The sequence below is a fragment of the Sebastes fasciatus genome, chromosome 17 (assembly GCF_043250625.1).
Source record: "Sebastes fasciatus isolate fSebFas1 chromosome 17, fSebFas1.pri, whole genome shotgun sequence".
Lineage (NCBI taxonomy): Eukaryota > Metazoa > Chordata > Actinopteri > Perciformes > Sebastidae > Sebastes > Sebastes fasciatus.
In genome coordinates this window covers 7,685,250-7,699,014 of record NC_133811.1, presented here as the reverse complement: position 1 = coordinate 7,699,014, position 13,765 = coordinate 7,685,250, and the positions used below count along the sequence as shown (strand labels likewise).

At 39.9% G+C, this 13,765-nt stretch overlaps 1 protein-coding gene across 3 annotated transcripts in view; it reads right to left on the bottom strand.

The window, feature by feature from the left end:
* Positions 1 to 3,133: 3,133 nt before the first annotated feature.
* Positions 3,134 to 13,765, bottom strand: part of khdrbs3 (KH domain containing, RNA binding, signal transduction associated 3) — a 131,729-nt gene continuing 121,097 nt past the window's right edge. For 2 of the 3 annotated variants that reach the window (XM_074613719.1, XM_074613718.1), the window contains one exon: positions 9,873 to 10,718. In XM_074613719.1, the coding sequence (XP_074469820.1) occupies positions 10,627 to 10,718 (92 nt within the window). In that variant the 3' untranslated portion in view covers positions 9,873 to 10,626. Of the gene's footprint in view, positions 6,619 to 8,422; positions 8,478 to 9,872; positions 10,719 to 13,765 lie in introns of those variants that run through there. The other variant, XR_012590678.1, reaches the window with a different exon arrangement.

Sequence of the window (13,765 nt, the reverse complement as noted above, 5' to 3'; positions counted from 1 at the left end):
TCTAATTAATTATCACCTTCAGAGTGACTGAGGAACATCACAGCATGACTTTGCCAATAACAGTGGGAGCGGCAGTCATATACTTATATACTTACACTGGAGTTTTACTGTACATTCAGAGCAGCTTTACAATAATGTACTATGTTATTACGCTGATGTTGTTGCACCTCTGGACGTAACTGTGCATGAGCACGAATACAGTCTATAATTTCCTAGTTGGAATATTTCAACTTGCCCCCGCGACCCGATCCCGGATAAGCGGTTGAAGATGGATGGATGGATGGAATATTTCACCGAGGCTAATATACAGCGGCAGTTAATACACTACAATTAAAGCATTGTGAAGTGTAATCAGACTTTTCCTCCAGAATAACGGCGCATTGATTCCTCCCTCCGTTATTTACCATGTTCCCGGGCAGAGTTAAGGTGTAGTAGCTGAATAAGGACTATTTAAATGCCAAACACGCTCAGCTTAACAGGAGCCAAATGTCATTTAGAAGGTCAATGTTCCATGAGTGGAGGTAAGGTGTTAAGGTAAACAGTATAGGTGATGGGCTTTTAACTTCCCTCGTAATGGTGTCTTCGCAATATCCTCTTTACCCCTATACGAGTCTGTTCGTATTGAGCCCTCGATATGATAGCGTAATTTCTGTGTTATTTCATTCCGAGCGCTCCGTCTGCTTATATTGCTTATACTGCCCCGCATTGCACTGAAAGCATAAACAATTGTTTTAATCTCCCGGCCCTGCTAGCGCCGTTGGTTTACAGAGAATATTTACGCTGAGGGCTCTACCTCGCTGCTGCTGGAATAAAAAAGCCAACAATACAGTAGAGGTGGGACTGAATATCATCACAGCGCATCAGTTTATTAACCCAGCTGACCAGCGGAGAAGCCAACAAAACTGCTGCAGCCTCCGATGGGTTTTTATTGGGGGAATATAGTGTGTTGCTATTCTCACCTGAAAGCAAAATAAAAAGGGAAAGACATTTGTTTGCACACACACACACACACACCTTTATGGGCTCGGAGGACTGCACAGTCCCTTAAAAGTTTCTGGCCTCAGAACCTTTTTTTTTCTGCTCTGATGAATAAATAAAGATTAGATAAGAAATTCATCGTCTGCAATGGTCTGTGTCAGGTGTAATTGATCCAGTGAGGCTGAAAGGGTTCGCTCAACTGGCCCTTTATACGATTTGCGACTCAATCCTATTATGGCTGCCTTTGACCTGTTAAAAACAACAAGCACTTTTTGTCTGCGTCTGTTTTTGTTTATATCTGGGTATGTATTGATGGGGGTGGGCTGGTGGTGGTGGGGCATGAACAGATGGACTTTAATCTCAAATTTCACACAGCTGAGAAACTTCAAAGTGGAACGGCCTGAAGGATGGAAGCGGAGGGAGCAGAAAAAAAAAAAAAAAAAGCTAAAAGAATAAAGAACAGCAGCATTTACATGAGGAGAGAGATGTATCCCAGGCAGCAGCGGAGGGGGAACATACAATATTTAAAAGGTTGGAGACTGAGACAGCCTTTGCAACACAAACTTATTTGATCTGCAACTATTATTTCAAGGGCGTATCAAGGTAAACAATATCCTTGCAGTGGTGGGGTTTTTTGAAGTCGGAAAAAAACATGCCAACTGCCAAAACTCACCACGAGCATTCCCCCCTCGGAGTTATTAAAACTATATTTAGTTCCGACTTCATTACGGAGTGTCAATCCTCCGCAGTAGGGACGGTGAAATTGCCTTTATGATTTTGTTTCCCGACATAACACACTGTGGTGATCATATACTGACTTTGAAGTGGAGGTATCAAAGGGAGAGGAGCTTCACATTGTAGTCAGAACTGCAGCATCACAACACGCATTTGACAAAAGAATATATATATATATTTTTATCAACAAGGGGAAAGCTTTATTAGTAGTAAGGATATCTTAACATGTATTTACTTATAGAGTGATCCAGGGATGACGTATTTTTGTAGGCCAACCAGGAAGTTAGCATCGCCCTGGGTTCCCTCGACGAAAAGCCGATGGAATTGTTCCGTTGGGTTTTGGATTATTGCGGAAAATAAACTCTGTGGCAAACAAAGGTTTATGATACTTACACGTTTTGTTCAGCAGGATAATCTTCACAAATAAAAACAACTTTTTTTCGATTTTTGAAACATAAATGCAATCGCCAGAAGTGAAAAATTAATGTTAGGCTATAAACGAACTACACCAAGGTCGCATGAGTCTACACAACGAGGCTGTAAAGGCGGACGAGTCGGCATGATGACATTTTTGTAGTTTCATTGAGCCACTTTTTTAAGACATATAAAGGCTTCAAAATCCACAAGTGGGATAATTACTGACGTATTTTATTTTGTAGAACAAAACGTTAAAATCTCCTTAGCTTGTGTTAACCTCAGACCTCATTTCAGGCATCTAATTAAAAACTAGGGCTGTCCTACTGTACACACAGGCACCTCTACACATTACAAACAGTGATATCCGTCTGAGAATAACTAATAATAATTAATGTTGAATATGAAATAATGAATAATGTTATGGAATTATTCCTTATTTCATTGGCTATTTTACTATTTATTATTATTTATTTTTTATTATTGCTATTATTATTATATTTACTATTTTGCTATTTATTTTTCTATGCATTATTATTACATGCTTATATATAAAAAAAGCAAAAAAGGAAGCATTTGAATGGTGATTTGGAGGTCGATTACGATGGCAAAGCTCGAAGCTTTGAGCGTTGGGGCATTCGGGTCAGCCCTGCTAAAATCCCATTCAAAAAACCCACCGACTTCCAGACGAGGGAACCGGAAGTGCTAAAATGCTAACTCATTTCTGGGTTTTAGGATTCAAAACTCACTCGCGGGATATTTATTGATGTTTTTTAATGTCGTATAACAAAATGTTAAAATCTCTTCTGCTTGTGTTAACAATAGACCTTATTTCAGGCATCTAACTAAATAAAAAAAAAGTATTGACTTCCAGACGAGGGAACCGGAAGTGCTAGAACTCATTTCCGAGTTTTAGGACTCATTCCTGTAACACTCTACTGACTCAGTAATAAATGCATAACAGCACATGAAAATAACACAGAAACATGATGAACAATATGCACAATTTATATACAGCATATGGTTGACAAGTACATATATTGACTTTGCACACACATAATAAAAACATTTAGTTTTTCCAGTGTTGTTCCTGTTTGATATCTGCTTCTCCTTACAATGCATTTCATGGAAGCTTTTCTGTCATTGTTTATATTCGTGTGCACCTTGTGTTTCCCTTTGGTTTTGTCTTTTGACCTGTGGCGTATTTTTCTTTCTCTTGAAGTCTCTCTGATACATTTTTTAACACGTGTTGTTGTTGTTGCCCTGATGTCTATTCTACCCTGTTTTATTTACTTGTTTTTTCATCTCTTCTTTTAGGCTTTGACTACAAGTTAATCACAAAAATAAGAGCATGATAATAATTATATTTCCCAGCTAAAGAAGTCTATTACGTATATTGCCCATTGGTTAACATAATGGTGGTCATACATTCTCTGTATTATTGCTATTGTGTAATAATCGATAGTTCACAATCTGAAGTTCCACTTAGCAGACGACACACGCTGACCCGTGGTCGCATTAGTGCTCACGTCCAAAGAGCACCTCAACATTGATCAGGCTGTTTTAATCTCAGGAAGATTAAGAGCCCTACACTTAATTACAGAACAAAAGGCCTGGGACGGCCGCTTTAGATCCTGAACATGATCAAGAGGAATACAAGTGGAAAAGCACTTCACAGAATCAAAAAGACATTGCTTTTTTTTTTTTTAAAAGGACAGATATAACCGACCATTACTCCGTTATAGGTAGGGCATGTTATATTAAAAGTTTCTAGTAGTTGTCAATTATCTCTTCCTGTATTTGCCTTTAAGGGAATTAAATTAAAACCACAGTTGGCAGTTTAAAAAAGTCACTGGCAGACAACAATGCACTGTTTACCCCAATAAATTGATCCAAGGACATTGAGAAAAAATGGGCTGAAAGCAACACATAAATTGCACCAATTTCCACCTGCATTGACTAATTTTCCAACGAACAAAATGTTAAATCATTACATCAACTTCAACATTTTGAAGGGTAATATAATCACTTATAAGTTATACACAAAGTGGCTTTAAAACTGAAAACTTGATTTCAAATTTTAAGGATTTCTATGATGTTCATGACTTAATAAGAAAAGTAATAAGTAATAAACTGTCTGACAAAATCGGCCTACTAGCACTTCTAAGGCCCTGACGATACCTGGTCGGTATCGTCAGTCCTGTGAGTAACGTGAGTCGTCAATGAAGTTAACGTCAACCATGACCGTTTCCTAACCCTAAGTGGTTGTGTTGCCTCAAACTAACTTTCTGTGGTTTCAGAGGTTTATTTTGAAAGGACATTACGCATGTAACGAGCGCATATTGACACGCCGTATCCCGGTCCATCCAAAAGCAACGCAAGAGGGGTACCCCGTGCGTCGGTCTTGGATAATGAGGAGCACTGACCAAGCTTCTGTATTTGACGAAATGGGAGTGAGAATGTGTTGCAAAAAAACGCTCAAAAAGGCAGTACGGCGCACCTCACGGTATCCACCTGCAAAACGTGCTCACTCTAATTAACACATTCGTTTAAGTACAAAAACTGTCTTAAAACAATAATTCAACTAGTTCCCATGTAACCACTGGACACTCCAGGAAGTTACCGGTCCCGCCCAAGAAATAGTCCGGCACCTGGTCCCCCATAAATTGGCAAATTCTTGTTTTACACTTTTGTATGGATTAAACAAATATGATACTGCGTTCTAATTACAGAGCTTTATTAGAGGTGCTTGTAGGTGGATTATGTTACAGCCGGAAAGAGCCGGGCAAGCTGTTTCCCCACATTCCCAGTCTTTATGCTGAGCTAACTAACAGCTCCAGCTACATAGTAACATACATGAGTGTCGTAACAATCTTCTCATCTAACTCTCGGCAACTGTTCCTTTAAGAGTTTCACACTCAAACACTGAGCCAATCTGCTTTTTTCCAGGACTGTGTGGGTGCGGTCTGAACACATTTGATTGACAGCGCTGGCAACGCGAGCAAACAACCCCACAACTGTCATCACACTTAGATTCAAATGTTGCTGATTGGTGCACAAAAATACACAACATCACGTTTTTTTGCATACAGTGAGAAAGGAGAGGACGAATACAGAAATCATTTGAAAGAACCAAAACTGTTCAAACTACAGATAGAAAGTGAGTGTTCATGTAGGGCCTCATCATTCATTTTCAGGTTTTCAGGGCCTTTTAAGCTATTTTCTAATTTTGCTCCAGATCCTCTAAAACCTTTTAAAAACACCTCCAGTGGTCCCAACATCTTGGAACCCATCGATCTGTCTTACAGTGTCGAAATGAACTCGTCTCCCAGTGACAGATCACGCCATCCTCCTTTGTATGCATTAATCAAATAAGCTGCTCTTACTTTATTAACTCTGACAAGCTTACTCCAGATAAGCCTGTCGTGTTAAGCCACCTCAGAGGGGGGAATCAGCCCCCGGAGGTGATGAGAGTTGACTCCGAGAGCCCGAGATGCAAGCTTTGGGTCGCCGTGTTATTGTCTGAGGCTTGGCACCGAGGCTCCGGAGAGAATCACTTCCTCTAATGGAAAACCATTGTCTGCCACGGAGGACATACAACTGTGTGGAATACGGATCAGCCTATCTGGACTTATGCACAAGACAGAATGAAGCTCTCTATCCGATAGAAAGCTATTTTGGAATTGTAATATCCACTGAAGTCGATTCTGATTAAGCAGTACATGTGGAACAGACTGTACTCTTGTGTGTGTGAGGTTGGGTGGTGTTTTCCAGCGGCGCGGTAATGCACACAGAAAACCTCCAAAAAACAAGAGGAAAAAAGCTACATTTTCCAGTGTACTGCCCCATATTTTAATTCTGGCAATGGGACTAAACATCTAAAGCTGTCATAACAATGCAACAATAAGGCACTTGGTGAATCATTTATTCAGCGTAGTGGATGGGATATAGGTTAATGAGCACAACAATATGAGATTAGAAGTGTCTTTACTAGAAATATTCCCTTAGCATATTGCATTATTTATTTACTCCCTTGTAGGCATTGTCTAATGTAAGTGGTAGACACATCCCCCCCTCAACACAAGCCTAAATCAAGAAAGACACAGGGCAGGTTCAGAGTCAGTTCAGAGCACTCCTTCGTGTATGTAAAATGTATACAGTGCCAGGGAAGCTCTGACGGAAATATTCCCCGATAGATCGTCCCAGAGGATGAGGAACTCCATTTGCCTCGCGGGGGTTTTCTCTCCGTCCCTCCCTTTTTTCTCCGGTGGTTGACGATGTGTGATACATGCATTATCTTTTCCCCCCTTTTCTGCATCCCAACAGGTCACTCCTTTTTGTCTCCCCCGCAGGATTCACCTCAGTTCAGGCTGTGAAAATGTGCCGTTTGGTCAAGGGGGAGATCCTGTGTGAAGTCGGACAGCCTTTTTTCCGGGGATTTGGTTTGACATATGGTGGTCTTTAATGTGGACGGAAGCTTGTGCGGATTGTCTATTGAGAGAGGAAAGAAGAGAAAAAATATGAGCTTAAAAAAAAAATGAAAAAGCAAAGAAGGACATTTTTAGGACTGTCATTTTGTCACATCCGTGTATCCGCACTTCAAGGTTTTTTTTTTTTGGCTAATGCAATCAGTCAGGCATTACGTTTCCCCACTTAATACAAGCACAGGGTGTCATTTTCAGAGTGCAGCAACAGGGACCCCGTCGTGGTTCAGATGACACAGAGTGCTCTCATACACTAATTGCATATAGGTACAAAGTGAGGCAGAGAGAGTCCAGCGGGACGCGGGAATCCCCTTGAGGGGATTGTGGAAGGGTATAACAGGAGAGCTGAGGGTCGAGCCTCCGTACTAGGGGCCGATTCTGAAGGATTTCACGAGCTCCGGCGAAAAATATTTTCAACATTAAACATCCATCAAGAGAACATCAAGTTGCCTCAAAGTCACATTAATATTTGATACGCCATGATAACGCTGTGTCCTCTGTAGAATATTTCAGTCTGTACTTCCTGAGGGATTTCAAATCAAAATCCAAACCGTTTAGACCGTCGTTTGAGATTTTCTCTGAGGGTCACCCCTTCATCTGGAGGAATTCTGTTGTTAGACTGCTCCCTAACCCGTATATAACTGGTTATACTGCACGGTTTAGATCACTATCTTTGGTCACACATCTTTGAAAATTGAATGAACAGTTAAATTGAGCTTGTCTCCATTTTTCTGTAGACTACATGGAACCTTTACAAGAATCCGGAAGGGTCGTCTGATCTAACCTCGAAGCTCAGATGTCATATTTGAATCCATGGTTTCAGTATATTATCATGTTTACATGCACAAAATTATCATAGACATCCTTATTTAACAGATTATACTGCATTGTTTCGATCAATACATTTTGATCATACATAAAGAACACTGAAATTAAAGGCCTTTGCACACCGAGTCTGTATTTTTCGCATGCGTTCTTTCAATCCATCGTCCAATAAAAATCGCAAATTGAGTTTGATGCGTTTCATAATTCTATTTGTTGCAAAAATTTGCAATACGAGACAAAACTGAATTAATTATGTGTATGCAATGGATATCTCTAGTCCCAATGGGGCCAATGAATGAATGAAATTAGCAAAAAGCTATCGTTTAACTGCCTAGAGCACAATCACTACCGTCTAATCTTTAGTACATCCTTTGTTTCCTTTCTTTATATTCTGTATATCTCTATTCTTTACTTGTCCTGAAGTGCTTCGTGCTGGGAGACGTGAATCAGTTTATCAGATACCATTTTGGGTTTGCACGGACGGTGGCTCTGAGTGGTCAAACAACCCTCTTTTGAATTTTGATGAATGCGAAAAAGCGCATAAAATCAAACCTGTTTCAAAAACTTTAATGACGGACAGAAGTTTCGGAGTCAGTGAGTAAACGTGATTACGTGAGGTTATATTTATTTTTAAACATGCGACAATTTGGGTTCGTAAAACTCTGGGTGTAGCCCTGCACTAAAATTATTAACTTCTCCATATTCACCGATTTATCTTTTCTTTCTTCCGTAAAATACGTCTGCCGGCTGTGTTTGGTTGTTCCTCGTCACATGACATGCAGTATTCCAATAGTTTAACTATTTTTATCTCGGGTCGCAGCCGCGACGCTTTTGGACACTTCAATGCGTCTACATTGACAGCAATGGATTTAAGGGCACAAAAAAAACGTGGCGTGTGAACGACCCCATACTTTCAAGTCATTTGAATGTTTACATGTAAAAACATCATCATACACATCTGACGCGTAATACAGAAAACAACATACCTTTAGCACCAGTGAGATAATTGGACGGATGGCCTGGTTTAGCCGGGACATCGACCTAGAAAGGAATATAAAAAAAAAACACACTATGATCATGCAAGTTCACAACATAAACACATTTTACAACATTATTACAAATGCCAAGACACATCATATTTTATGGTTCAATTATTGTAGCAGAGGATATATTTTATCACAGTCTTAGGATAAAGTTATTTCACTACACATATTACTGCTATTTATCATACTTTTTTAACAGTGTTTTTGTTAAAGATATCTAATTATTCCCAGCTTTGTGGATAGATTACGGACTTAACAGAGACAGGAAAACATCTTACATTTAAGTTTAGAGAGGGTTTATGTTCTACTACGTTAGGGGAGAGGTTAAACTGGGTCAGGTTGTTTACCTTGTGGGACGGAGGTCTTTTTAAACAGCTACTGCCATCCTCTCTCTGCGGAGGTCAGCTGGGGGTCATTTAGAGTCTCTTTAATGGACGGGGCAAAGGCAGGCTCTTTAAACGACTGGGAGAGGGTCACATGACCGAAGGAGAACAGAAAGAGCAAAACAAGAAGAGAGAGCAACATGGCCTAGAGGTCAAGGAGGCTTTCATGCAGCGCTGCCAGTCGTTTCTGTCAGGGTAAACACTCAGAGAGTTAATGTGTGTTTACTGATGATGCTTGACGTGATCAGCGTTCGCTTCACATCGAATTATTTGAGCAAACAGAGCGGATAGGGTTTCAAGAGTGGCAATGTCGTTATCGCTAAATCCTCTAAATCTCAGTCGGAGAGAGATTTCCAACAAAATGCATCACATGGCGTTCAAATACAAACAGGAAACCGTTCTCATCAGATTACCAAGGTCGTCTAACAAGGTCACAAAGTGCCATTTGCTGTTTGTGAGTATTTTTTGGTAATGCCATCTTGCTGCCACTTTGGATTTTATTGCCAGAACATATGTTGTTTTATCTTGTTTTTTCCCACTTAGTTATGACGACATACATCGTGTTTTTAATTCATTACAGGCTCAGATATTCCAAACATATTTCATTTGGGTTTGTTAGTTTAAATTAGATGTCTTATTTATGAGTCCATAATTATTCTCTCCAACACAAAGTGGTTTCTTTCAAAATGTTTATTCAGCATCAACAAAGAAGAAAATATTAAAGGGCTTACATAAGCTCAAAATCATTATAGTCGAACAAATCTCTAGATGGAAATGCTTACCAATTCAACAGCATGTGATTTAGTATCTTGGAAACTGATTATTATGCCTACAAAGTCATAAAAGTATCTGGTATTAAATCAAATGATGACATCAAAATTACTTATTTAGAGCATCTAATAAAAAAAATCACAAAAATTAAAAAGCTCCCGGATTGTTTTGCAGCTCTGGTTGTTCGGTGTACATGAGCGGCTATTTATAGATGTGTTAAAGTGGATGTTTTTTTGGGGGGGGGGGCATAATCATGAACACAACTACATAGGCTTTTCAGAATAAAACAGCTGACAATATCCACAGTTGCACACCATGCTTTTATAAGCCCTTTAACACTAAAGAACTATTATTTTACAAAAAGGAGGAAACAGCAAAACAATATGTATACAGTATGACTTTTTCTCTTTTTCAATTTTGTAAATGTTTCATTTACAAGGGACACAATTATACCAATTACCCCTCAGAAGAAAAATATCTACAGTACTGCACTTTCCTAGAACTAAGCTACTACATTTTTAAAGTGATCAACCACGCAGTACAAGGTTCGAAGAATAGAGGAGGGTGATAAATTAAGTCGCGCTGGCAGCTGTGTTCGAAACATTGTATTGACAGCTAATAGTGATTCACTAATCATTACCAAGTAAAATAGCTTGGTTCAATGTCATTCTTCACAATCACGTAGCTGAGAGAGAAACTTAATGTACTATGGAGTCTTTCTTAATCTCAACGTCCAGTCGATTTTCTCCTGGAGGAAAGGATAGATTACCTAAATTGCTTTACACATTTGTGGGAGTATGTTTTTATATTCAGGGGGGGAGGGAGGGTAGGGGGATGCCATTTTTTGGAAACCAGTTTTCAGTGTCTCACTATCGCCGTTTCATTTGTATTAGTTTAGTTTTTTCGATTCTAAAAAGGTGGGAGCGTCCATAAAAAATCCATTACTTGGGTTGAAACAGCCATGAGGACTCAGGTGCAGGTTGTATAAACAGTTCAATATCTGGTGTATGGCTGTTCTCTGTACACTCCCTTGGTTGTTCGTGCTGGCGGTGCCTTGCCGCGATTGTTTGCCCACTCTTCCAGACCTGATTAAGGAGAAAAGAACAGAAACAGATGGAGGGGGGGGGGGGAGGTGATTACAGATTATTTAAATCTTTCAAAGCTCTCCACAAATATTGTAAATCTGCTCCCCCTTCCGATGATGAAAATACCGCAGAAAGTTGCGGGGCGCTTTGACTGTCTGGTATCGACGGCGCTCGTCTCGTAACAAAAGCTCCGCTTCAAGCCGGGGAATACAAACGGCACGCCGAGAAGCTCGACTTTCACCTGGAAGGATGCATCTCAGATAATTGAATGAGAGAATCAAATAGCTACTTGAAAAGGGACCCGTTTAGCGGCTCCAAGGCAAAAAGGTCACAATTACCATTAGCTCAAATCAGCCCCTGTTCACCCCCTGGTACTGTCAATGTGAAAGTGCCACTATCGATGGCACCCTTTGTCTGATCTTCAGCCCAGCGCCGAGACTTCCCTTGAGCCGAGGCTCACAAAGGGTTGTTTTTTTTGTTTTGTTCTGTGTACAGGCTCTCTGTTGGCAGCACATAGCCAATACCCCTTAATTAAACCTGTCACCCTTCCACTGACAGTCACTTTGAAGAAACACACCAAGGTAACCTTGTGTTTTCGAGAACAAGGATGCACATCAGCGCTGTTTATCTGTTTCCTTTGAACTGTCGCCCCTTTCTCTGTGAGACCTGGGCAGCTTTCATTTTATGTGGAGATGCGCAGCGCTCTAATGAGGTGCTTAGTTCTTCCACTCGTGTGGTCAGAAAAGTTGGGAAAGTTTTGACTTCCGAAAACCCATTGAAATCTCTAAAGCATGAGATGAACACACATAGGTCTTCAATACGTTTAATGATGCGGAGGATATAATAATTATAATGATGTTATCTGTTTGAAGTAGGTCCCTAACGAAAATGTAAAAAAAACAAACATTTACATATAATACATAAAACACTTAAGTTATCTTGGATTCTATTTGGAGCAGACACTAATCCATCTCAATCCGATCAGCATTCTTATATCTGCACCTACATTATCGGAATAGATTTCGATTATTAGATAGTAGGGCTGTTAAAGTTAACACGATAATAGAGCATTAACGCAAATTTGTTTTAATGCAAATAATTTCTTTAACACATTAATGCAACTTTTGATTTTTAGGTTGTAGCGGGCTCAGTTTTAAAGATAGAGAGAAGATACTGGTATCATATGAAACTAGAAAACCTAACAAATCCATTGGTAACAACTAGGAGTGTGACGATTCACTCAGCTGACGATACGATACGATACACGATACTGGGTTCACGATCTCGATACGATATTATAACAATCATTTTAACAAAACTTGAATGATGAAAATATATGACTGAAAAAATTGCCTTTTATTCAAAAGACATGAAATGCAAAACAATGCTGTTGTTTCCCCTATAGTTCCATATTTTTTTATATCAGTCCTGTCCTGTCCTCTGTTCTCCATCAGTCAGTAACAGTCCTTCCTCCTGTCCTCTGCTGATGTCACTCATCAGGTAACGTTAGGGCTGGTAGGAGGGGGTGTTGTCTCAGCCAGCTGATCAGTTTACCAGTAAGATACATGACAAACTAACCTAAACAGTTAGACTACACAGCCTACTGCCAGCTTTAGTTTCAGTCAAAACTCAACTAAATAAGTTACACGTGTTTACAGTTAGCTGTTAGCCGCCGAGCTAACGCGCTCTGCTTGTGTAAACAGCAGCGGAGAATGACAGACAGCGGACAGAGCAGATTGAAACGATGCTTTCCTACATGTTTAACCTTTTCATCGTGTTTATGCTTGTTGAACAGGTGTAATAACACCTCTCTGATCAGCTGTTCACTGACTGCGCTGTGTGTGTGTGGGCCTATGAAAGGAGGCTGGGTCACGGGCGGACATGGCTCTTGGGGTATTTCACATGCGCAGTGTAACTGAAGCTGCGGCCGTGCGTTGCGATCGGTTCAATTTCGGCGAGGGCAGACCAGATTTTATTGCGCATGTGATGTACCCCAAAGTAATGACGCGTACTCAGCCTCCTTCCATAGGCCTTAGAAAGCAGCAGGAAGAGGCTGCAGCTTTGCTTTAGCCCCAGAGCCCTACCTATAATGCCCTGATATCGCGATTCAGTTTTTTGTCTCGACGATGCATATCGTCACGTTTTTATATTACGATATTTCGAGGCACGATATTTCGTCACACCCCTAGTAACAACCATGTCATACTAGCTTGTTGATAAGAGTATTAAATACTTGATGAATCTCCCTTTAAGGTGCATTTTGAATGGATAAAAAATGTGTGATTAATTTGCGATTAATTGAAGTGATTAACTATGGACAATCATGGGATTAAATATTTGAATCGACTGACAGCCTTACTAAGTAGTACACCAGAACCAGAGTCTAAAGAGCTGCTATAGAGAGTTCATCTTGTATGTTCCAGTTCACACAAAGGTTCCAAACACACTATTAGAGAGAGAGAGATCAACCTTCAGCTGTACAGCAGCACGCTCTACTGTACCTTACTGTACATTAACTCTGCTATCATTCAAGTGAACTCTGCAGCAAATATGACCGTGGCCCACTTTGTACTGTATCTTGTCAAAGGTTGACACAGTATTGTTGAACATTATCAGAATCCGTTTTTTTCATCTCTCCCAATGTACTTACACAGATATAAAAAATAACAGCTAGAAACGAGGACAACAAAGCTGGGCAGTAAAGGTAAAGAATAGACAGTGCTGTTATTTACACAGGCATGTGAAAAAATAAGTGTATATATAAATATAAAAAGCACCAATGGTTAGGGCTGCATGATTATAGCAAAAATGATAATCACAGTTATTTTGATCAATATTGAGATCATGATTATGTATTGACTTTAACTATTTTTTATTGCACTTTCACATCTAAATAAACAGTGCGCTGCTTCCGCTTCCATGTTGTGCTACAATCATGCTAATGTACAAATCTTTGCATCAAAATAAGACTGGTCCTTATTCACAGTGCTGCTCCTAGAGGTAGGGATGTCAATCGATCAGAATATTTAATCGCGATTAATCGTAAA